Source organism: Hydra viridissima, unplaced genomic scaffold (genome assembly GCF_058129835.1).
Source record: "Hydra viridissima isolate aposymbiotic clone 2 unplaced genomic scaffold, HvirCarnegie_v1 scaffold_2, whole genome shotgun sequence".
Lineage (NCBI taxonomy): Eukaryota > Metazoa > Cnidaria > Hydrozoa > Anthoathecata > Hydridae > Hydra > Hydra viridissima.
Genome location: NW_028324301.1, coordinates 5,646,132 through 5,669,900, shown reverse-complemented (window position 1 = coordinate 5,669,900; position 23,769 = coordinate 5,646,132). Strand labels below are relative to the sequence as shown.

Here is a 23,769-nt window from a genome sequence, read left to right as displayed (position 1 = left end):
AGAAGGGAGAGGTCTTTAATCATTTCGTGAACTGGCGTGTATTCATTTTTAAACGTATCTTTCATTAACGGCATTTCTTTATACAATTTACAATAAAGATTGAATTCAAGTCTGCTAATCTTTTCAAGCATTTTTCCAGACTGCCAGAGTTTGTGAAGCAATGAAACTTCATATTTGCTTTGCATATTAATTTATGCCAAGAAATTTCTTAACCTGAATTCAATTTTTTTATTTTCAACAACTTTTAAATTCTTCAAAAAGAATTAAAAAATTATTTGGAAAGACGTGATTCATATTTTTAATCTCTCTAATATGTTCAGTGATTTTACGACAATTATTACGACCGCTAGAATTTAGTTTCCAATTTGTCCCGATCAGGAATTTATTACGCAGATCAATGTCTTCTTTTATATTTCTGATCACTTCTTCAAAAGGTGGTACTTCAACCATTTCTTTGAAAATGATTCGATGTTCCTTTGGAAGTTTTCTAATGTTTTTTAGAAATTTGAGCAAACTTTTTGATTTAGTCGTATCAGAAGTTGACTCAAAGCTATCATCAAGGGCATTCAAAAGATCAATTTTTTAACTTTTAACATGTTAAAAAATCAATTTTGCTGATTTTTACGTTTTTCAAGCTTTTCAGAATTTAAAAATTCAATCTTGATTCCATTGTCTACCTTTCCATCTTGACGCTCTAAATATCTCCATCCACGTCCAGTCCCTGCAATCGCTTTGTAAAGAGACTTGTATTCAATCACCTCACCCGATTCAATGTTGGTCATTCTCACAGTGATGGGCTTTTTCTTAACAAAACGAAGCCATTCCCATTTTGGATCGGTTGGTTTCTTTTCCTTTATTTCACGTATTTTTTTTTCTTTTGCTCTTTCTAAAATCTCATCTTTACTGACCAAATTATTTTCAACCGCGAGCATCATCAACGTAATTAAATCGTTTGCTGTTTTACTAACACCGTTTTCATTCAGCAAATTTTTCAAATACGATGTTGTATATCTCATTTTATTATACCAAGATTTTTTTTTAAGTCAATTCAATTTTTTTTAATTTCCCGAAAAGAATTTAAAAAAGCATCTTAATAAACAGCAGTAATGTTGGTTCCGTCTGAAACAAATTTAAGCAATTTATCAGAAATAACCACTGCAAAAATAACAGTATTTGCAATAGTCAAAGTTTGGAATTTTAGGTTTACCACCAATTCAGCTGTTTCTGACGCCACTCTTTCTTTAATATCTTTAATATCTTCTTGCTAATATCAACAAAGAACAATGGATACAATTTTATATACTCAAACAAGGACAACCCTAATTGACAAACAAGTTCATTTGTACAGTAATATTTTTCATCAAAAGAGAACGCATCTGCATAAGCCATGACCACTCTCTTTTCTCCAAAATTCAAGTCGTAATTGTAATTTGGATATTCCGTTAACAGTCACGTAAAAATTGCTAACATCACAATGGTCGAATATAGACGGATTAACAGTTTAACTAGAAGATCTGTTTGTCTGAAGTCCAAACACGATAAATCTTGGAATGCTTTTATCCGTGATTCTTCCAAGCGACCAGGTAAATTCTGTTTGTCCAGCTGGAATAAGCTGTCTTTCGCATTTGTTTGATTTATAAGCTACTTGAATGGGAATCTTTTTAGCCATTAAATTCATGAAATCAGTTTTCCTCGAAATATCTAATTCAACACGAGGCATATAAAGTCTGAATTTTTTAAGATAAATCATTCCTGCACTAACGCTCTCCGCTCTGTAAACCACATCATCGCATTCTTTCTTTGTAAAGGTGATGGTTTGTCTGAACCCAAAAACAACTTTGTCATAGGTATTGCAAAATCCAAAAATATGCTTCAACGGAATTTTAAACGAAAAAGCTCCAACGGATGTAGTGTCTGCGAACAAATGGTCTCGTCTAACTTTAAATCCTGAATTTTCAATAAGATTTGATGCGTCCATAAACCACATTTGCTTTAAACCATCTGTAATCTGAAATCCATAAGGATATTTCAACATTCCGAGAATGGTGGTGGCTTGACCTGGATGAATAACTCTTTCCACTTGCTCTCCCGACAAATCATAAGTCACGTCGTTAAACAAATACATCAAAGCATTATTCACCAAGGCGATCTTGTCTGTAGCTTCGTAAATTGTTCCATCACTCTTTTTCAACACTCCTTCAATGAGAATGTAAGCCTCTGATGGCACTGTTTGAATCGATTGACAGTCAATCTCAAAAGTAATCGTTCCTGAAGAATTTAAATCAAGATTGGTTGGAAGGTACTCAAAAAAATCCACATTTTCAATACCAATATCATACTCTGAGTTCTCAGTAACTATTAATTGGTCGGTTCTTATCATTTTTTTATTATAGAAAATAATTTTTTTTAATTCATTTCACACACGCAAGAAAAAGGAGGCACGCGAGCCCTTCAGGCTCGCCCTCTAAAAATCACTTAATATCAAATCCTTCAGACTTGATATTAAGTTCCCCACTTGCGCTTTAGCGTAAGTCCCCCTTGCAGCAGCAGAATACTTCGGAACTTTCGGAATACTTCAGGCTATCTTCATGCCTCTTCCCATTTTCACCAGGTCTTGGATTCGGATGGCGTTCTTTTTTGACATTTTCTTACTTTGAATGGATGAACCAGTCTTTAATTTCTCAATGGTCTTTTTACCTTTAACAACGGCTACGTCTTTAGCAGCGGAGATGGCAGAAAAAGCTAACTCTGTACCAGCAGATTTTGCAGCTGTAATCGCTTCTCTTCCCAATTCGCTTTTCGCAGCATTTTTAAGCAAATTCACTGTTGCTTTGGACATGCTTGAAGCAGCCGCTCTTTTTGTGAAATTTTTAATCGTGTCTAAAATACCACCTCCTCCAACAACGTTCTTTTTCACATATCTTCGATTATTACAAATAAGCATTTTTAAATAAAACAATTTTTTTAAATAATTTTATCAATAGTCTTCATTAACAATTTATATTCCTCTTTATTAATCTCCCCTTGTCTCAACAGCTCGTCGCAAATAGCAACAGCCTCATTTCTCGACCCTGTATTTCTAGCATGCCAAGCAGCAATACTCAATTGAAGCTTTTCCACCAACGCATTCGGATCGCTCGGAAGAATGATCACTGCACGACCTTTTTTTCCTTTTTCAATACGCATCATTTTTTCCCAAATAGGAGCAATAAGTTGCTGATACTTTGGTCTCCTTGAAGCTTTCGGTTTATGTGGCTGTGAATCAGATCTTATAGCATCACTGTCCATCAAAATTTTTTCATAATTTTGCAAATCTTCATCGGTATAGTCGTTTGGTATTGTAAATTTAGTCATCAGCTCCCAAAGACCTTTTGTTTTTTCATACCTTTCTCCACCTACAATAACGTCATCTCCATCCATTTCAACCTCCATTTTTCCAATGTACATTTTATCTCTAACTTTCTTCACTTCAAAAGGCATTTTCTTTTCATTTTTGATCAGCTTTTTATTGGTGAGTGGTTGGAACATCTTTTCATTACTATCGATGATCGGCTTGAACAGCTTACTCAAATCAGCTTGAAAATTCGACTCTGAAATTTTGTTATTGATGCTGTCCTGATAAATTTTATTTCTTCTCGCTAACACCTCTTTCACAATTTCATCCCGTTTATTCGGATCTTGTATTTTAAAGAAAAACATCTTTTTAAAATACGTGGAAAAAAAATCATAAATTGGTTTTTACGATTATGTTGATCCTTTTTTGAATAGGTTGTTGAACGTTTGAATCGCGTCTTCTCGACCTTTTTGGATCAATTTTTCTTTGGTGACTTCATCAATACCTATTTTGGTTTTGGTTCGTATTTCCTCCATCATGGTTTTAAATTTTTGAAGCTCTTCCAAAATCAACTGAAACTCTGAATGGTTTATTTTTCCATCTACCAACGCTTTAAAAATATGCACTTTTATCTTTTCATGCTTTTCCGCTTTAAATGCCATCTTTTTGTTTACTTGACCTCCGACAATGGATAAAAAACCCATTCCAATAGCCACGCCTTCACACGCAATCGCTGCTGGACTGGCAATAATCGTTGACAAAAGCCCAATTCCAGTTGCACCCAGAGCAATGCACAGCGCTTGCATCGTATTGTCCACATTCGAAATGATTCTGAAAACGCGATGGTACTTTTTACTCAAATGAACACGCTTTGCTTTTTCACTCTATCTCTTTCTGAATCTCATCGATCTTCTGCAGACGATAAATATGTCCTCCTTCATCTGCTGGAGCTGTTGGAAGAACCGGATAAAGTTTTTCATTCAATATTTCCATTTTTTAATACACAAAAATTATTTTAAATCAATGTAGTTAATTTTACAAAGTTTTTCGCCTTTTTTAACAATCACGTCCTGTTTGCTATTGCTATTCACATCCATAATGACGTCATCTACCGATTCTGAAATAATAACTTCGTTTTTTCTATAATTCAATTGATCAGTAATTTTATTCATTAATGTCACCACTGCAATACCTTTCTCCAAATTCAGTCCAATCGACAGAGATATCATTGTATGTAAGAGAGCAGCAAATCTAATGTCTTTCTGAGCAAAAATCTCATACTGTCCGTTCTTGTTGCAATAAGTAGGATGATCCAACGTTTTCGTAGACACAATAATGTTACTCGGTCTTCTTTCCTCCAACTCTCTAATCCTCTCTTCCAAATATCTTAATTGCAAATCTAAACTGTGAACTTCTGCTGAGGCGACATTTCTAAAAAACTTGTGAGGAGCATGCATTTTAACATATTAAAAAATAAATTTTTAGATCATTTCTGCAAACTGATCAATTCATTATTGTCTACCCAAGAGTTGAACGAGTCTGGGTATCCCAACCATTTGACCAGCGATTTGCTCTTGGTTTTGCGAATGATTTTTTCAATTCTGACTATGTCTTGATGCGTCTTTTGCATCTCCTGCTCGTAAAAAGTGCCTTGAATTTCCTCACCGTTAGCGTCAGCGATTTTATACGTGGGCGGATCTGTATACTGAACTTTTGACACGGTAAAAACCTCTTCAGTCCATCTCGGCGTATACCCCTTTTCAAAATGAGACTACTTTTTTACAATCCTCACTTGATCACCCATGGAAAATTTCGGTTCTCGTCTTTCTGTTTGCACCTTTCCATTCAGGTTCATCCAGACCTTATTTTTATTCTTCTCATCGCTTGCTTCAACTGGCGTCATTTTAATGGAAGAGTGCTTTGTGCTGTTGTAATTTTTCACCATCTCATCTAATACGTCAATGTATTTATTGGTGCTGTTGGCTGAAAAATATTTAAACATTTTCTCTTTCATCGTTCTGTTCCAGCGCTCAACGACACAACTTTTTTACTCGTTTTCAGTGGAATACAATTGCACACCCAACGCTCTCACATACTTGTTGTAAAATTCTTTTCCTTTGTCCACCCACAATTTGGTGCACTTTCTTTCACCAAAAATCTTTTTCAACGGTTCAGCCACTTCAAGACCTGTTTTGCTTTTTAATGGGACAATTCATCCATACTTTGAAAACACGTCGATCACCATGAGCAAATATTTTACACCGTTGTTGAATTTTGAAAACGATTGCATGTCAACCAAATCTGCAGCCTATATTTCATCGACGCCATTCACAATCACCTTTCTCCTTTTAAAATGATGAATGACTGGTTTATGAAGCTCTTCCGCAAGCTGATCCGTCCATTTCAAATCACTCACACCAAGTCCGAATTTAGCTTTGGCTTTGATCACCGGTGTAATGAGCTTTCTTTCGTTGATTTCTTTTTGAGTGGGATTGGGGATTGAATTCATCTCCTCAAGCATCATTTGATCCGCTAAATTCCTGTTCTCTTTGTCATTAAAATACTTATAAGCCAAATCATGGTGATACGCTGCATTGTCCACTCTGTCCACCGGCTTGCTTCATTCTTGATACATGTCCGTGGAAGTCAGTCTCTTGTCCAAATTAGTCCCAGGACTTGCAAAGTTCATTCCAGGAATATGCATTTCTCCTGGAAATTTTGCCCACGGAAGCTTGATTTTACTCGACAGCTTATTAATCGATTCCACCAAATCACCTCCTTTTGTGAGCGCATGCGAAGAAACAAAACTGCATTTAGTTGTTCCGCAAGTGTCGCAAGTCCCTTTGAGCATATTTCGATTATTTTTTGTCTTTTCATTTCTCATATGATTAGTTTCAGTTTCTCTTTTACATTTAACGCAGTACATTTTAACATATATAAAAAAAAGTTTTTAATATAAAATGGAAGTTACTGATTTATCGTGGAACATTAATAAAACCAAAAGAAACAACAACAAGCTTTTCCCAAGAAGCATTCGAGGAATCATCGTTGGAAAATCTGGCTGCGGAAAAACAACGTTGCTTCTCAATTTGCTGCTCAAGCCTGGATGGCTCGATTACAACCATTTGCAAGTGTTTGGAAAATCCCTTTTTCAACCTGAATACAAAATACTCAAAAGGTCCTTCGAAAATAAACTTCCTAAAAAGGATATTCTTGATTTGTTCAAAGTGCAAGGAGAAATGGAAAAATTGAATTTAAACCCTGAAGATGTTATTAACGACCTTTCAAAAAAATATTCCGACAACGAGAATATGGAGTGTCAATTCTTTGAAACGGCTGATGATGTTCCCGAGCCTGAAGATCTCGATTCAACCAAAAACAATTTAATGATCTTTGACAACTTGCAATTGACTAAGCAAAACAAATGCGAAAAATATTATATACGGGGACGACATTTTAACGTCGACTGCTTTTACCTCGCTCAAAATTATTTCATGCTCCCTAGACAAACCATTCGAGAAAATGCTAACTTTATTTGTCTCTTTCCACAAGACCAAAAAAATGTCGATCACCTCTACAGAGACCATGCTGCTGTGGACATGTCTAAAGAAGAATTTAAAAAGTTTGGCAGGCATTGAAACCCCATGGATTTGCCGTCATTGATTTATCCTCTAAAAAGAACCATGGAAAATACCGAAGCGGGTTTGACGATTTTTTATTTTTCTAAAAAACAATTTAAAAAATAATTCTTATTTAAAAAATGCCTGGTATTATAATCGATGTAGATAGAAAATCAAGTGTTATCACAACTGAATTTTTAGACAAAATCGTTTTTGACGAAGGTAAAAGTTATGAAATGGCTTTTCTCGGTCTTGAGACTTATAACAGCATTCCAAATGTAAACAGTAAAAACAATTCTTTCAAATACAGCATGAACAACGGAGCTAATTGGGAAAACATTATCATTCCTGATGGAAGCTATGACATTAAAGACATCAACGAGTATTTGCAAAAGTCTATTTCATTCACGATAAAAACAGCTCAACGCGGAAGTTATATTATTGCGAATAAAATTAATTACTCTCCAAACAACCTTCAAATTGGAATCAATCTTAATACTTTAAAATCGACTATTAAACTTGGCTTGAATTATTTGATTGACTTTAACGTAGAGAACAGTATCGCTTCAGTTTTAGGGTTTACTAAAAGAAAATTAAATTCCAATTCCGAATACGAGTCTGATCATATCGTTAGAATTTAAAGCATTAACACCATCAGAATTGTTAACAACGTTATCGGATCGTCCTATATTAATGGAACCCAATTAAATTGCATTTACTCCTTTTATCCAAATGTTAGTCCAGGTTTTAAAATCATCGAGAGACCAATGCATTTAATTTATCTTCCTGTTAAACTGTTCGAAATTTCAACAATGGTTACTCGCATCATTGATCAAAATGGAAATTTGGTTGATTTTCGTGGAGATGATGTTACAATACGATATCACATTCGAGAAGTGAAATAAATAGTTTTTTTTATCTATTAAAAATGATCAATTATCAAAACATTAAACTTAACATCTCACAAGGTCAAGCTGATAAAGTTAAAAAAGCAATGCATGATAAAACTGTTCTCGCTGTCACTAACGCGCAATTGAACAAAATTAAAAAAGCCTACAGCAATGGAAAAGGAGTCACTCTTAAACTCAGCAAAAGACAAATCGCACACAACTCTAAAGTGGAAGGAGGTTTCATTGGAGCTCTTTTACCTTTATTAGGAACTCTCGCCACAAAGGTTGTTCCTGCTCTTGCCACTGGTCTGCTTTCAGGTGTTGGAGCTTCTGCAGGTTCAGCTATGGTTGATAAAATCGCTGGACGAGGTGTGGTTTTCTTGAGCAAAAATGGTAATGGAATGAAGATTTAGACTGTAAGTGGAAACGGATTGTTTATAATTCCATGGACTAAAAATGTTCATGGTGATGGACTCTTCATTAAAAATGGAAAAGGTTATAAATATGCCGGTTCTGGTTTGCTGCTTGGACCTAATTCACCCTTCTCAAGCATTCCCTTCTTAGGCGCTATTCTATAAACTTCTTTCACCTTTTTCAAAAACTTGGATAAACTTTCAAACAAATTTAAAAAATGATTGACGTAAAAGGCTTTCAACGGATTGACGTTGAAGGAATTATTCTACCCAATGAGACTTTAACCAACTTTCAATTGATAAAGGCTGCTAAACAGTTAAAATTGAAAAGCTTTCTAGGTGTTTTTATGAGAGACGATTTGCCGAAGAAGTCGAGAAGAAAAGAATGTGGGATTATCAACACAGGAGACTCAAGCACAAGTGGGTTTCATTGGGTGTGTTGGTTTAAAGACGGTGATAAGAAATATAGTTTCGATTCTTATGCTCAGCCTCCTCTTGTCGAATTGGTTAAATACTTGAAAAGTCCAGTTTATTATAACAGCGAAAGGGTTCAGTTTGGTGATACTTCTTATTGCGGCCACTTGTGTCTTTACGTCTTAAAAAAATTGAATGAAGGTCTTGACTTTCAAAGCATTATTAACACCTTGTGGTAAAATTCTTAAAAAACTTTATTTTTTAAGAATAACAAACAAACAAACAAAATAAACAAAAAAAAAGACCTACACTCAGAGCCAAAAAAAATGGATAGAATGACTGTAGGCAGGCAGGCAAGCAGGCAGGCAAATAAAAAACAGACCTTGTCCTGAGCCTGCTTTAAATTCATAAATAAAGTCTTTGGTCCGGAATAAGACGCCATCTTGGAAAATTTTTAAAAACCTGACAAGTAGTTACCGACAAGATTATTTTATTATTTCGTTGCGGATTATGGCAAGAAAAATTTTATAACTTAACGGAAAGAAAACAAATATTATTACGGAAAGAAATTTTTTATAACTTCAGTGCACATTTTTTTGAAAAAAAAGGTAAGTCAACGCATCAAAGTTATCAACCTTAAGTATAGGAAAAGTATCAATAAGCCAGAACCGGCATATTATAGTAGTATTATTAGTTGAATTTGGAATCAGTGGTTAAATAAAACCCGCCGTGTGTTTATGTCGATTGTAGTAGTTTCTTTGATAATTCAATGATGCAACATTTTCACACAGGTCAATGGTACAACGGATGGGTTTTTATAGCCCTCCTTACTTTAGATCCCATGATTGACTTAAATAAGCGATCAAAATTTCGTTGTGAGCACATCGCGTTTAATTTACTTTAACAAACCGTTTTACAATTCCTAAAAAACACTTGATTTTGTTTGACTGTTTTGTCACAATAAAACTCCTCAAGAAAATTACTAACAAGAGGTTTTTCTACAAAGATAAATACCGTCTCGTCATCCACTTTTTTTTCATCAAATTCTTAAAAAATGTTACCTGGATTAGAACTTTAAATGCTTAAAAAACTTTGGCGAGTAAACTGTATTTTTTCCAGGATGGGTTTTTTCTTAACAAATATTTATCGTAATTATTTAAAATAAATGTTTGTTAATTGCTATTATAAAATATTTCAAAAGTTCTTTAGAACATAAAATTAAATGGGGGAAAAACGGTGGTCACTTTTTTGCTTTTAAATCTCTCATACTTAAAAGTAAAAGTTTGTTCAGAATCAAATGAAAAATTTGGTCTAGCTTATGAGAAATCTTCAAAATAGCCATAAACAGTGAAAAAGCAGGCGTAGTCCAACATGAAATGACACTAGTTAAAGTGTTAAAGATAAAGTTCGAAAAATTTATCGAAGTTTATCTTTCACATTTTAACGAAAAGGAATGAATAACCAAACCGTTACTTTTAGAATATTTTTAATTCAAAGAACTATTATCTTAACTTAAAATCTATTCTGAAGATAAGATATTATATACCTGTAACAGCCTTCGACCGAACTGCTACAGGCTGGTATTTAATTATCTAACGTGACCATTGTATTTCCTTGAAATATTCACCTTAAATCCCAACTTACCGACTTTAGAAACATTAATTAATTTAAAAACCAGAATCAAAATTAAAGTTTTGTTTTGAAAATTTAAAAAAAAAAAAAAAAGAAATGTAGACAAACTCTAAATGACGCGGATGCATAATTGAACAAAGACTGTGATACGCAAAGGAGCAGACCACACCTAGCTACATTATTTAAAACAAACCACGCTCATGTCTAAGAAAAAAATATTGCAGTACACTTTGTTTGATAATTACAACATTACATCAATTTACAAAAAATAAATTCTTAATTTTTTAAAAACACTTTAAAACGCACTAAAAGCTATTCGTTCAACTGACATAACAAGGCAGTCGCTTTCGATATCCAGTAATCTTGCGACAAATCGGTTGGCAAATAAACAGCAATCACAAAATTTGTTGAATGACCTTAAGAAAGTGACAACATCTCATTTTATTCTTTTTCCTAACTTTTCCCTAAATTTTCGAGTTTCTATGAAGTGCTACACAAGGTTAAGTTTGTCATTTTGATGAAAAAATGAGCAAAAAAACAGCAGAGCAAATATAAAAGTAAGTAAAACTTGACAAAGTTGTTTTCGACAATGGTTAAAGATTTTTAAGAAAATTTTTTATTACCTGTTGCAGATAAAACACCAGCACGTTGGGCAGTCTTATAAAGCGGGCAAACATATTTGGATTTTTCATGAATAAGATTTATACAAGGCTCCATGTGAAGTATCGGAAGAGGCTTAAAGAAAAGGTTCAGTCATTTTTATAACGAATGATGAAGTTTTAAGCAATTAAATTATTACTTAAATTGGAAATATTTAATTTTAAACCTGGTGCTTAGTTGCTCAGTGTGAAATTTTTAGAACAAAATGCAAACTTACTGAACTCATTTCACCTACAAACGCATCAGCAATAAGCATGCGCTTATCGTCCCATCTTGCTGCTTCAAGAAATAAACCATGGACGAGGACGCCATCCTCTGGTGATTCGATTGGATTATCCGTATCAGTTGACTCCGCAGAAGAATTAAGTTTGTTGCTAGCCACCGCTATATTTTCTTGAGAAAGATAGACATGTTTCACATGGAAATTAAAAGACAGTTGATCAATTGGTTGGTTGTATTTTCTTGCATGATTCTGAAGAGCACCCGTTAAAAAACCTGTGAAGAAAAGAAAAAACAAATTTTACTTTAACCATTAGTCAACCACACCAAACTTCGCTTATTGTTTTAAGCTTTGAAGTATGCATAAATCTTCTATGCACACTTTAAAAGGAGTAAAAACAAAAAGGATATGTTGAAAATAAAAATTTACACAAGTTCATCGCCATATTTTTCCATTTTAGCCGTTGTTATTACGTGGGAACCTATTATTTTGTTTATCACTGTCCATCATTAACTTAACAAATATACACAAAAGCTTGTGTTATAAAATTTTTTTAAAAAAGATTTTGTCAAATGATTTAAATAATACTTATCAAATTTTGCTTTTAAATTATTGTCTAATACACCAAAATCAACATACCCTGAGGGAAAAAAAAACCAGAAAGCCAGAAAGATTTTGGAATCCCGGTTTCAATCCATTTCTAAGAACATATGATGAATAATTAGAAGCAGGATTTACAAAAAAATTGAAAAATAAAAATATTCTTCATTAATGAAAATAAAAAACTAACTTCAAAAAATTGTATGCGAAGCATTAAATCTTTCACCCACGCTCCAAGACTTTTTAATGAAGGATAAGCTACATTGGCCCACATAACAGGAACCTAAAAACACGTTTTAATCTAATCTTAAGAGAACGAAGAGTAATTTATATTGGGAAGTAATTTTTTATTTGTACCGTCTTAAAGATCATCAATCTTCAGTAAATCTACTTTGAATTTTTATTTCTAGTGAGCTTTCTATAAAACTAAAGGTGTTAAGAAAACCTGTTGTATTAGTCATTTGAAAGTTGTATTTCTATTTATCATGGTTACTTTTATGATAATAACTTTTTACGATTGTGGCGACTAAACAAACTGGTTGCACTCAATATTATGAGAGCGCGTACTCGAGAATCTTAAAATGTTAACTGGCGCAAATCTTCAGTGAAATAAGTAAAGTTCATTCGTTTTATTCTTTAGCCTAGGGTTTAGTTTTTTGAATTTTTAGGGACCTCTATATTATTGCATCATGTTTTCTTTGTAAGGTCCTGTTTATATATATATATATATATATATATATATATATATATATATATATATATATATATATATATATATATATATATATATATATATATATATATATATATATATATATATGTGTGTGTGTGTCATTTCTGAAATGACATATATATATATATGTCATTTCTGAAAGGTTCTGTGTATACATCAATGTATAAGATTTGTAACGATTTAACTCATTGCATAAAGAAAGTAGTTATTATCAATCAACTCAGAAAATGATACTTTAATGTATTTTATAAAAGAACATCAGGACTCTTAAATTTTTAATAATCCTTAATCACACTGAGACACAAGAAACAGTTGATTCGCATAAAACATTCTTATACAGATATTTACTTGGTTGTCCAAAAAGCTGCTATAAACACGGTCCAACTCAAGTGACATAACGGCAAGACCTTTGATAGCAAGCTGCATTTTTTTGAGTGAATCCTACACAAAAATAAAATTTTATTAGAAACAAGTTCAACTTATGATGACAAATTTTTAAACTGAATAAATGAGCATATGAAAGTTACTTGTATAACTGTAGCTAGCATGTGCTACAAAACAACTTTGTATACACGAACCAATAATAAAATCAATAAAACTTTATCCCGTTACCTTTATAACAAATAACAAGTGGTTAAACCGATCTACTTCTTGACCGAGGACTACTGTCAAAGAATTTACTCTGCCCTTGCTGTCAACCTAAAAAAAGCGACACTATATTCACAGAAGATGACAAAATTTATAATAATAATAGCTCTCTTCTGTCTTACAGAAAACATATCTTTTGAGACTTTCTCCATGTCTAATTTGTCAGGAAGTTTCTGGAGAATACTTTCAGATAAATCGAGAACTATTTCGTCGCTTGTTTTGCCACTTTCTCCTGAAGTCATCCTAGGCTGAACTTCTAATATGCTGCGAATCAATGCATGCGTTTCTTGTATCTAATAGAGGAAAAATAAAATAATATCATCAAAAACTGACAATTCATTTTAAAGCATCTCACTATATCCAAAATTAGCAATGTGTAGCACCTGGAAAGTAATGTTTGCATTTTCGTGCATCCCAAATATTTCGGGTTCATCGTTAATAGGAAGATTTTCTATATAAGAACGGTACCCTTGCAAAATGTCAATATCAGGGGCATAATATATACCCGAAGGAGAATACTTGTAACCATTCTCCAACGTACGAGGTGAAAAGAATCTCTTTAGAATAGTAGTCAGACAACGTTGGTCCCATTCATCTGTAACTCTACCACCGTATGTAATCTATAATGTAAACATACTTTTATGTTGCTTGTGCGCGCATTTTTGTGTTTAAACAATTTTATTAAAAAAAAAATGTTAAAAAAAAATTTCTGGAGCATTACATAGAAACTAGAAAATATAGAGCTTTACATAGAAACTATAAAAGGTGCTGTACCTGTCCTGTGATAAAAATAAGTGCATCCCAAGGAATTTTTCCATTGTTTACAAATATACCCAAATTTTCCAAAGAACAAGAACGGTCAGAATCACTAAACTCGTACTAAAAGAACAAGAATGGTCAGAATCACTAAACTCATACTGAAAGAACAAGAACGGTCAGAATAACTAAACTCGTACTGAAAGACAAGTGTTTTTAAAGATTAAACTGATTGCTTAAAATGTTTCCATAATTGTACTATGCAAGAATTTGAATTTCATTATGTTTATTGGCAGATTTGGGTCAATTTCTTTAAGCAGAATTGTGTCAGTTACAACTGTAATTTTAATTTTTTTTGTAATTAAATATATTTTCATGAAGTAACTGTAACTGTTATAATATTTTATGAGGTACAATTACAATTAAATGTAATATAACTAATGTAATTCAATTACAACTACAAGTAATAATTCGATTAATATTAAAATTTCAAGGAATTGTAATTGTAATTGAATTACAATTACTTGAAATTTTAATAGTAATTGAATTATAATTACTTGTACTTGTAATTGAATTACAAGCAAATATATTACATTTACTTGTAATTCTACCTCATAAAATAGAATAAAAATCTCAACTACTTCATGAAAATGTATTTAATTACAATGAAATTAGAATTACAATTGTAATTGACCCAACTCTGCTTAAAAAAATTGACCCAAGTCTGTTTATTGGTGAGCTTCAGGTTGAGCTTATAGTTTATTTACATTTAAAAAATGAAATTTATTATATTAGGCAATTTAAGTAATAAACTTCTTCAAGCTGTAAATGATATTGTTTTAAAGATTCAGTATTTCAAGATTTCTTAAAGATCAACTCACTTGAATATTCCACCCCAAGGGACCAAATTTCTTTCGTTCCTGTATAATTGCATGAAAGAAACATAATCCAAACACAAGTTTTCTCCATTTCAAACCAAGGACTAAAAAAATTCAAAAAATTTAATGAAAAAAGAGCAATTATACTCTCATAAGAAATGTCAGATGTTGTTGCATTCGAAATTATATTGCATGAAATATATTTTATACTGGTAATAAATTTTTTAAAAAAGCTTAGAAGTAACTCTACAATTATTACCCTGTGTTTCAAAATTCTCTGAAGAGAGTTCACCAAATGCACGCCGGATATTTGCTCTAAGTCCTTTAGGAGGTTCATTTGTTACTTTGATACTGTTCTGTAAAACAGCTACTGGAAAACATTTAGCTGGCATTGAGCTTAAAAACAGACGAAACTCATTATGAACAGAGCTGTCATTTGATAGTTCTTTTATGATGTTTTCCATTGAAATCATCCATGATGCTGCAAGATGACAATTCTAGCAAAAACAACAAAAATCAGAAAAGATGACACTTAAACAATTGAACATATATAAAAGTATATTTAATTATTGCAAAAATTACCTAAAGAACTTACTTGTAAAAACACCCAGTCTCCAGCTTTTGCTGCATTTACAATCAGCTTCTCTGCAACAGGACCCTGACCTTGTCCTAATGATATGGAATGAACTCTAAAATATAAAAAACTCGAATATAGTGCTAAAAAATCTTGCTAAAAATACCACAAACTAAACTCACTTTCTTCTAGCTATAAAACTTTGTAATAGATCACAATGTATTTACATACTTATCTGATCTATTCATTTCTTTGGAGAATCTTAAAAAGGTATTCATGGGATCAGAACCTGTAGAAAGAATAAAGACCAAAGGTATCTTAGGAGACATATCTTGGTAGAGTGTGTTCAAATCAATTGCAGGGCTTTCCACAAATTCATTTCCAAGATATGAAGCTACAAACTGTATAACTGCAAAAACTACTTTCTCCTCTTGAAAGCATTTTATTAGAATGAGGTGTTGGAACAATGTTAACTTTTCTATTAGGTTAAACTCTGGAAAATCATTTGAGTAAAATTTCCAATTTTTTGGATTGATATCAACCTAGACAAAAAAAAATTTTTTTTCAAATTTAAGTTCTCAGTCAATGCTTCAGTCATTAAGTAAAACTTTACAACAAAAAAACAACAACTATAAAAACATTTGAACCTTTAAGTTGCCAACAACACATTGAACATGTCTCATTGTTATAACTTTTTTTAAGCCTTTGAAGGCAGGAATGACATTCTAAATAGCATAAAATAAAAAATATCTATCTGGAAAAAAATATTTTAAAAATATTTCTTACATACTTTTGATACATAAGTTATGAATATATGTCAAATTACTTCAAGAAGACAGCACATATTCCATTCTTGATCAGATAGCCAAGGAGCACTAGGTTTATCTGCGTTTGTTGTAGTTATACCACCACGGAGGAAAAAGTTCCACTCAAAGTCACTAATGAGTTTTGCTTGACGCATAATTTCAACGCATATCATAAATGAATAAACAAGTTTATCTTTTTCAAATAAACCTCTAAAATATGATATAAAATTCATAGATATACTATTGCATACATCCATATACATTTACATACAAATACATTTACATACTTATACATACATGCTTATACCTACATACTTATACATACATTACATACATACGTACGTACATATGTACGTATGTACATACATACGTATGTACATACATACATACATACATACATACATACATACATACATACATACATACATACATACATACATACATACATACATACATACATACATACATACATACATACATACATACATACATACATACATACATACATACATACATACATATATACACACATGTTAAGTACCTAGCTACATTAGCATAAATAGTAGCAGTGGATTTTTTTAATAACATCTGCAGCCTTAGTTCCAAAGTATCTGCCAAAGGTGTATTTTGAACGCAAGTGTTGAACAACTATAATACAATTGAATAGTAAAGAATAACTTTTTACTTTTAAATCCTACAAGAACAGAGATGAATAAAATGCTTAGAAGAACTAACTTTTACTTTTTTATGAAAAATTTTGTCATTTTTGCAATATTAAAATTTTTATGCCTAGATTTTTTAATGAATATTCATGTTTCCTTCTGCAAATCATACAAATGTTTAATTTTTAAAACTACATTCTTGGCGTCTAAAGGGTTTCAAATGCTTCCCATATTAACTGCTCCCCACCTACATTCCAATAAGAAGGTACAATTAAATTCAATTTACTAACTACCTGGGGAGGGGTAGAGGGTGGAAGGGGAGAGGATGCCATCTTATTGATTATTAACTTAATTCAGATATTGGATTTGATTCTTTTTATAAAGAAAAACAACCTGTGTAAAATATTTCAAAGAGAACTGGTACATAGGATCTATTTCAGAAAGTGATGCCACAACAAAATATAAAACTGAACCACGGATTGCCACTGGTCTGTATTTTTCGCGTGCAGCTGTTATTTGCTCCTCTGTTTTCTCAGCTTCTATTAGACGATTTGTAATTATACTAGATGTAACCTAATATAAAGTTAAAGAATAACCCTATTGTAATAACAAAAACAAAATTTTTAAAAGCATAATATAAATGTTATTTATATGTAAGATTATCGTAGTTTAAAATAGTAGCATGTAAACAATTTGTACATAATTTAGAATTTAGAGAAATGCTACATTCATCTGTAATTCATTTTTCAATAAAGCTACATGAATTCATTTCAGTACCTTTGATTCATTCAGTGTGTTGATAAGTAGTTCATCATCCAAAATATTTCCTTCAGAGTTGTAAAGCAGCTTTAAAATACGATCTTCAATTGCATGAAGCTGATTTTTATCTGCATTTATTCGAATAATTAATTGATTTCTTTGGTTTTCAAGATCCGGCCTTTCTAAACGCACCACATCTCTAACAAAAAAAATTAATAAAAAATTATGTAAAAGTAATAGAACAACAACTGCATGTACGCTGGAAAACTATAGCTAGTTAAAAACTCTTACCCAAGAAGTTGATCTTCAAGACCAGTTTTAGTGACAGTAAAATTAATGATGGTAACTTTGATGCAAACTTCTGGTAAATAATGTGGATTAGATAGCTTTGTAGTCATGTAAAACTGAAAATTTTTGTTATAATCAACATCAGAATCCCCAAGTCGTATGAGTAAACGCCCACCGGACACAAATGTTTGTTTTAGCAAAATAGGTTCTAGAGCAGGATCTAAACTCTCTCCAATTTCTTCAAGCAAAACAGGCATACCAATTCTAATACAATTTTCAAGAGTTCTTAAAAAGTTATTATCAGTAAGTTTTATAACTTTTAATGCATTTTTAGCTTCTTTGGAACGCACCCATCTGTTAGCTTGATCTTGTGGATCAATCATAAGTGGCCATCGACGAGCATGTGTAACCAGAATTGCATTTTCTGTTGATAGCTAAAAAAAAAACATACTTTGATGATTTAAAAAAAATACTCATGCAAATGATAAAAGTATGAATATTACATTTAAAACTATTTTAACTTACATTATCTGAAGGAAGACCTTCTGAGTTCCACTTGCGAATTTCAAAAGGATTAGAAGAAACATGTATAAAGCTGTATTTATCAGTGACAGGGATCCCAAGTGTTTTACATTGAGAAACCCAAACAGAAATTAACTGAAAAAATTTTTTTAAATTTTGTTCCATATATGAAAGAAAAAAATTATTATTTAAAACAAACAACCAAGTATTTTATTTAGTAAACCAAATACCACAACTACCTCATGTCTGTAATGACTAGTAAAAGCACCAAAATATGCCACACAAGCTGCTGCAACAAAAACATTTCCCACAATGTTTTCAATGTCAATAGTAAATGCCTATGTAATTTTAAATTACATATTTTATTTTTCAATTTGTCATATTTTTTAATATATATTTAAGATAAGAGGATAAGATAATAAAACAAGAGCTGTTCTGAGAATAAAAATTCTGAATTGGATTAATTGGAGAAAATAATTATTTAATGGTTATTAACTGTACTATTTCTTCTTTTTATGCTTTTGAAAAGAAAAAGCAACAATATTTATGAACACTTCATTTAGTTTTGTATTAAACTCTTGAAAGAAAAACTTTTGAAAAAAGAAGTAAACCTAGGTGAGTTTAAAGAATGCAATAATTAACTATGGTAATGCATTAAGAATAAGAAGCAATTAAAACTATATTATAAAAAAGATTTTAAAGAGCTGCAATAATAGTATAAAAATGCAGAAATCAAAATGTGTAATAAAAAACTATTATATAAAAATATTTAAATCAAACTCAGGCTTAAAAGATTTCTGAGACTTATACAAGAAAAAAGCATACTGCAATGTTTTCTGTCCATCGAACTTGCTCATCAGCCAGTGCAGTAGTAAGCTTTGAAGCTCGTTTTAAACGAGCAGCAGTTTGAGCAATGTTTTTTGTCAAAATATCTTTTTCCTGAATGCTGCTATTATACGAATCTTTTAGGTCAGATATCTACAATTTAATAGAAAACTCCATTAAGGAAAACATTTATAATTAAATCTTAACATAAAAAAACCCTGAAGGGAAAAGAAAATCTATTTCTTAAACAAGAGTTTAAATTTTTTTTTTTTTACATAATAAAAATTTCTTAAAATTTAGTTAGAAGTTAACAAAAAGAAGCGTAATTTTCTATATTACAATATAAGATGATCAAAAATTATGCTAGTACATAATATTGAAAAAACTATTTTTTCTTGCTTAAAGTAACTAATCATTTGCTCAGTTTGTCTGATCAATGCTTATGTTACTTTTAAATTATGCGGTGAACTTCTTTAAAAGTTCAAAATTTCTTATAAAAATGTAAACTTATAATTGATTTTTTTTTAAACTAGAGAAAATACTTAGCGTTACCCAGTTCTTTTTTAATAGTGACCAAAAATTTTGGTCTTTTTGTTTGTCTATTCTTGTTGCTGCAGAGGCCTCTTTAATCCAGAATGAAATAAAATGTGTTTCTTCTGCACCATTTTCTTCTACCTTCACTTGGCACCTTAGAGAAGTTTGGCAGTGATTAGAACCTCAAAATAACCCTTGCCTTCAAAGTTTCCTTCAATTTGGACCAATCCCTACAGTGTTGGTGACACCATGGTCCCAGCTTGGGGGAGTCCATGTTCAGGAAAGACACCATTGAAAACACTTGCCTAACCCTGGATGGGATATTTGATTATTTTGTTGATTGAAATTATATTGCTTTATAGGCTTTAGTGTGGTAAGAATTAAGCAGCCATTAACATGGTTATTCAGAACCATTAGATTGTTTTAGCTAAGAAAGAGAATTGTGATAAAAATTTGATATGCTTCTAGTCATCCCCATAAGTAGATAATCACTTATGAGAATTTAACACTGTTGCCAATGGGAAGGCAAAAATATTTTTATTTTGATGGACATTTATTTGAAACACTTGAATTTTTTTAAGTGCTTTGTAATTTCAGAAAAAAATTAATTACTTAAGGCTAGGGATGCCTCTTGGCACTGCATAAGCACCTTAAACATGGAGTCCTGGGGGTCCAAACTTGGCCTAAAACCTTCCCTGGGAAAAACTAAGCCTGTGTGCAAAATTTGGTGCAGATTGGTTCATTTGTCTGGATTTCTATAAAGAACAAACAAACAACAGACAGACATTGCCTCTTATTAATATAGATGTATCACACACAAATGTTGATAAACTGAACTACAAAAACTAAAATTACTTTAGCTTCCACAGCAGCAAGCTTTTGTTGTTTCTCCTTTAAAACACTCATGACCACATCCAACTCAGATTGTGCTGTTGCAAGCCTGAAAATTAAAAGCACATTAATAGAACACAAAAAATTTTCTCTGAGGAAGACTACCCATGAGGAGTATAGGAAAACCAACATATGAAGGAAAAGAAGAAATAACTCATTTGAATTACAAGGGAAATTTTCATAGAAGCAAAAATTAATAATACCTTCGTCTTTTAGGTTCCACAGTACGGACAACAGATGCATACAAATCGCAAGCACGTACCCAGAGACACATAGATTTACAGGCCTATTTAAAGTTGAAAATCTTACAATGCCATAAAAACTACATGATTCTCATATTTTAATAGATAATGACTTCCTGACATGAATAAATTTTTAAAAATTAAATTTTATAAAGACAATTACCTTTGATGATTTCTCTGCAATTTCAGGTAAAAACTTTGGATTTTCAATATACTTTTTTAATCTTTTTAAAGATGAATCAGGAATGTTGTCCTACATAAAAAAAGGAATTAAAGGAATTATTTAATAAAAATTAAACAGAGGTAATGATTTAGCAATTTGACTTTGAAAAGCAGAAAAGTGCAGAGATTATTAAACAATATCATGAACCATTAATAATACACTATAAAATGAAAAATATTAAATTTCAAACTCACTTTGTCAAACTCAATTAGCCTTTTTAGAAAGTTGGGATCACCAAGAAGAACTTTAGCAGTTGGCCAATCTGGTCTGCAATAACACAAAGGTGTCATAAAAGAAGTCAGTAAAATGAAATTAAGATTAATTTAACGAATCAAGACAAAACAGCATCAACTTACTTTGCTCCTAACAGAATACAGACAGCTTCCATTACAGTCATAACCATTTCAGGAGGGTTTGTAAAAACACGAAGCTCTGATATGTCTGCTTTATCTAGTGAATCCAATGCCTGAAATCCAATAAATAGTATTCTCAATAATTTACTAAAAACCCTATAATGACAGCAAGAATGGTAACAATAAGAATTAGAATAAAAAGTAAATAGTATAAAAATTTTAGTGATAATATTTGCATCTTCAATAACAACAATGTTAACAAAACAAACTTTGTTGGCTGCTTCTAATGCAGGAAGTGCTTCATCCAAGTCTTTTTGAGCATCAGATGCTATTGCCTCAGTTTCTTTTGCTTTTCTACTTGCAACTGTTTCATCAGCTATGACAACTTCTCGCACCTGTAAAAAACCTCTCATTAGTAAAATAAAACAATTTAAAAACTTTACCCCTAAAAGAATTTTTTTTAAATATAAGCTTGTGTATTTAGAGAAAGACCTTGTCAGCTTCTAATTGATCTATTTTCAATCTCTCCATAAGTTTTTCTGTATCTAAAGATTTTTGCTTCAAATCAGGCTCCAAAGCAACCAATTCAACCTTAAAAATATTTTGAAATTATTCAAATATAGATAAAACAAGCATGCTTTTTAAAATCATAACTTATAACGTAAAATAGTAAATGAAACTAGAGAAGAATCTTCAGAGGTTTGATTATAATATGCAAGTCAAAGAACAAAAAAGCCAAAAATATACAAAAGCATAAATTGACAATGACAAAATTTGAGAATTTTACAGGTATAATTTTAAAAAAATATAGTTAAGTATTGTAAACATAGTATAAAAGGATCTAAACTCTCTCCAATCTCTTCAAGCAAAACAGGCATACCAATTCTAATACAATTTATACCTGCATAGTGTCCACTAATTTATTTGTTTCTAATAGTTTTTTTAAGCCATTCTTTACTCTATCTCTTGCCCCAACCAATTGTCTGTAAAATGTAAATAATGTAAATTATAAAAAACCACAAAACTTAAAGTAGAAAATAAAAAAATTACTGATTACTTTCTTTTTCCATCAAGCATCGACAAGTATAATGTAATAAGTTCAAGGTAACTTGTTGGTGTTGTATAATAGTGACGCTTTAACTCTTTATAAAAACGACTAGCCATAATACTAACACTTGAGTGGATTTCAACACACATTTCACATATACCTTTCTATAAAAAAAAAAAAATCTGTAATATGTGTGTGTTTGTGTGTGTGTATATATATATATATATATATATATATATATATATATATATATATATATATATATATATATATATATATATATATATATATATATATATATATACACACACACACATATCAGATGAATTATGCAAAGTATTGTTTCTTAATTTTTTTTTAAAAACTAAAGAAGGTGTAAGAGTAAACTTTTACTTTGACATCATCACTTCCTAGTTCCACTTCTTCAAAAAAGCTTGTTGCTACACTTAACAAAGCTTCCCTAAAAAGATAAAAGGGCTCTGATTAACTATATATACAGTGGTTTTTCATAAATTTAGACGCACTCATATTTGAGAATAGAAATTTTTAGTTTTTTAACGATAAAACAATAACGAAAAAAGATTTCGGTTTAGTTTTTTTTCTATTTATTAGATAAATACATACAGAATACAAAATTTACAAAAAATTTACAAAAAATTTACAAAAAAAATACAAATACTAAGTAATAATTAGGTACAACTACATGGTATTAAAAAAATAAGACAAAAAAAATTATTCATAAATTTAGACGCACGATACATTAGGAGGCGTAATTTATGAACCAATTAATATTTTGTGTATCCACCTTTTGCTTTAATGCAACTAAGAACTCTTCTAGGCATAGACTCAACAAGATTTTTGCACATCGCTTCTGGGACCCTATACCAGGTCTCCTTAAGGATGTCCTTCAGCTGCCAATTCACGGTCAATCCAAGCCCAAATGTTTTCAATTGGGTTCAAATCAGATGAGTAAGGAGGCCAAGGTATTGTCTTGATACTATTATTGTTGAACCACTCCTTTGTATAGTATGCAGTATGTGCAGTAGCGCCATCTTGTTGAAGTTTCCATGGTTTATCATGGAGCATAAGCAGGTCAATTGATGGAATTAGGTTGTTTTCCAGTACTTCTACGTATATTCTGGAGTTGATTCTTCCAGTGTATGTTTGGCGCATACCAACACCTTTGTAATTGAAGCATGACCAGATTCCTATCGAGCCTCCTCCACTTTATACAGTTGGTCTAA

General features: G+C 31.5%; 2 protein-coding genes across 2 annotated transcripts in view; one reads left to right on the top strand and one right to left on the bottom strand.

The window, feature by feature from the left end:
• The window catches only part of LOC149891668 (E3 SUMO-protein ligase ZBED1-like), a 588,790-nt gene that overhangs the window by 531,086 nt on the left and 33,935 nt on the right, over nucleotides 1-23,769 (top strand). The window lies entirely within an intron of this gene.
• Nucleotides 10,509-23,769, bottom strand: part of LOC145183518 (dynein axonemal heavy chain 6-like) — a 42,153-nt gene continuing 28,892 nt past the window's right edge. The window contains exons 51-83 of the mRNA XM_090079805.1: nucleotides 22,919-22,985; nucleotides 22,535-22,689; nucleotides 22,379-22,460; nucleotides 21,970-22,068; nucleotides 21,747-21,872; nucleotides 21,481-21,590; nucleotides 21,319-21,391; nucleotides 21,065-21,154; nucleotides 20,863-20,945; nucleotides 20,624-20,708; nucleotides 19,235-19,387; nucleotides 18,649-18,747; nucleotides 18,413-18,544; nucleotides 17,891-18,321; nucleotides 17,618-17,798; nucleotides 17,234-17,413; nucleotides 16,720-16,826; nucleotides 16,199-16,388; nucleotides 16,020-16,097; nucleotides 15,604-15,914; nucleotides 15,394-15,487; nucleotides 15,058-15,295; nucleotides 14,802-14,902; nucleotides 13,939-14,043; nucleotides 13,548-13,784; nucleotides 13,287-13,457; nucleotides 13,129-13,215; nucleotides 12,865-12,957; nucleotides 11,974-12,066; nucleotides 11,823-11,883; nucleotides 11,181-11,458; nucleotides 10,927-11,038; nucleotides 10,509-10,719 (exon numbers count right to left, since the gene is read on the bottom strand). Coding sequence (XP_089935931.1) covers nucleotides 10,616-10,719; nucleotides 10,927-11,038; nucleotides 11,181-11,458; nucleotides 11,823-11,883; nucleotides 11,974-12,066; nucleotides 12,865-12,957; nucleotides 13,129-13,215; nucleotides 13,287-13,457; nucleotides 13,548-13,784; nucleotides 13,939-14,043; nucleotides 14,802-14,902; nucleotides 15,058-15,295; nucleotides 15,394-15,487; nucleotides 15,604-15,914; nucleotides 16,020-16,097; nucleotides 16,199-16,388; nucleotides 16,720-16,826; nucleotides 17,234-17,413; nucleotides 17,618-17,798; nucleotides 17,891-18,321; nucleotides 18,413-18,544; nucleotides 18,649-18,747; nucleotides 19,235-19,387; nucleotides 20,624-20,708; nucleotides 20,863-20,945; nucleotides 21,065-21,154; nucleotides 21,319-21,391; nucleotides 21,481-21,590; nucleotides 21,747-21,872; nucleotides 21,970-22,068; nucleotides 22,379-22,460; nucleotides 22,535-22,689; nucleotides 22,919-22,985 — 4,606 coding nt within the window. The 3' untranslated portion in view covers nucleotides 10,509-10,615. The remainder of the gene's footprint in view (nucleotides 10,720-10,926; nucleotides 11,039-11,180; nucleotides 11,459-11,822; nucleotides 11,884-11,973; nucleotides 12,067-12,864; nucleotides 12,958-13,128; nucleotides 13,216-13,286; nucleotides 13,458-13,547; nucleotides 13,785-13,938; nucleotides 14,044-14,801; nucleotides 14,903-15,057; nucleotides 15,296-15,393; nucleotides 15,488-15,603; nucleotides 15,915-16,019; nucleotides 16,098-16,198; nucleotides 16,389-16,719; nucleotides 16,827-17,233; nucleotides 17,414-17,617; nucleotides 17,799-17,890; nucleotides 18,322-18,412; nucleotides 18,545-18,648; nucleotides 18,748-19,234; nucleotides 19,388-20,623; nucleotides 20,709-20,862; nucleotides 20,946-21,064; nucleotides 21,155-21,318; nucleotides 21,392-21,480; nucleotides 21,591-21,746; nucleotides 21,873-21,969; nucleotides 22,069-22,378; nucleotides 22,461-22,534; nucleotides 22,690-22,918; nucleotides 22,986-23,769) is intronic.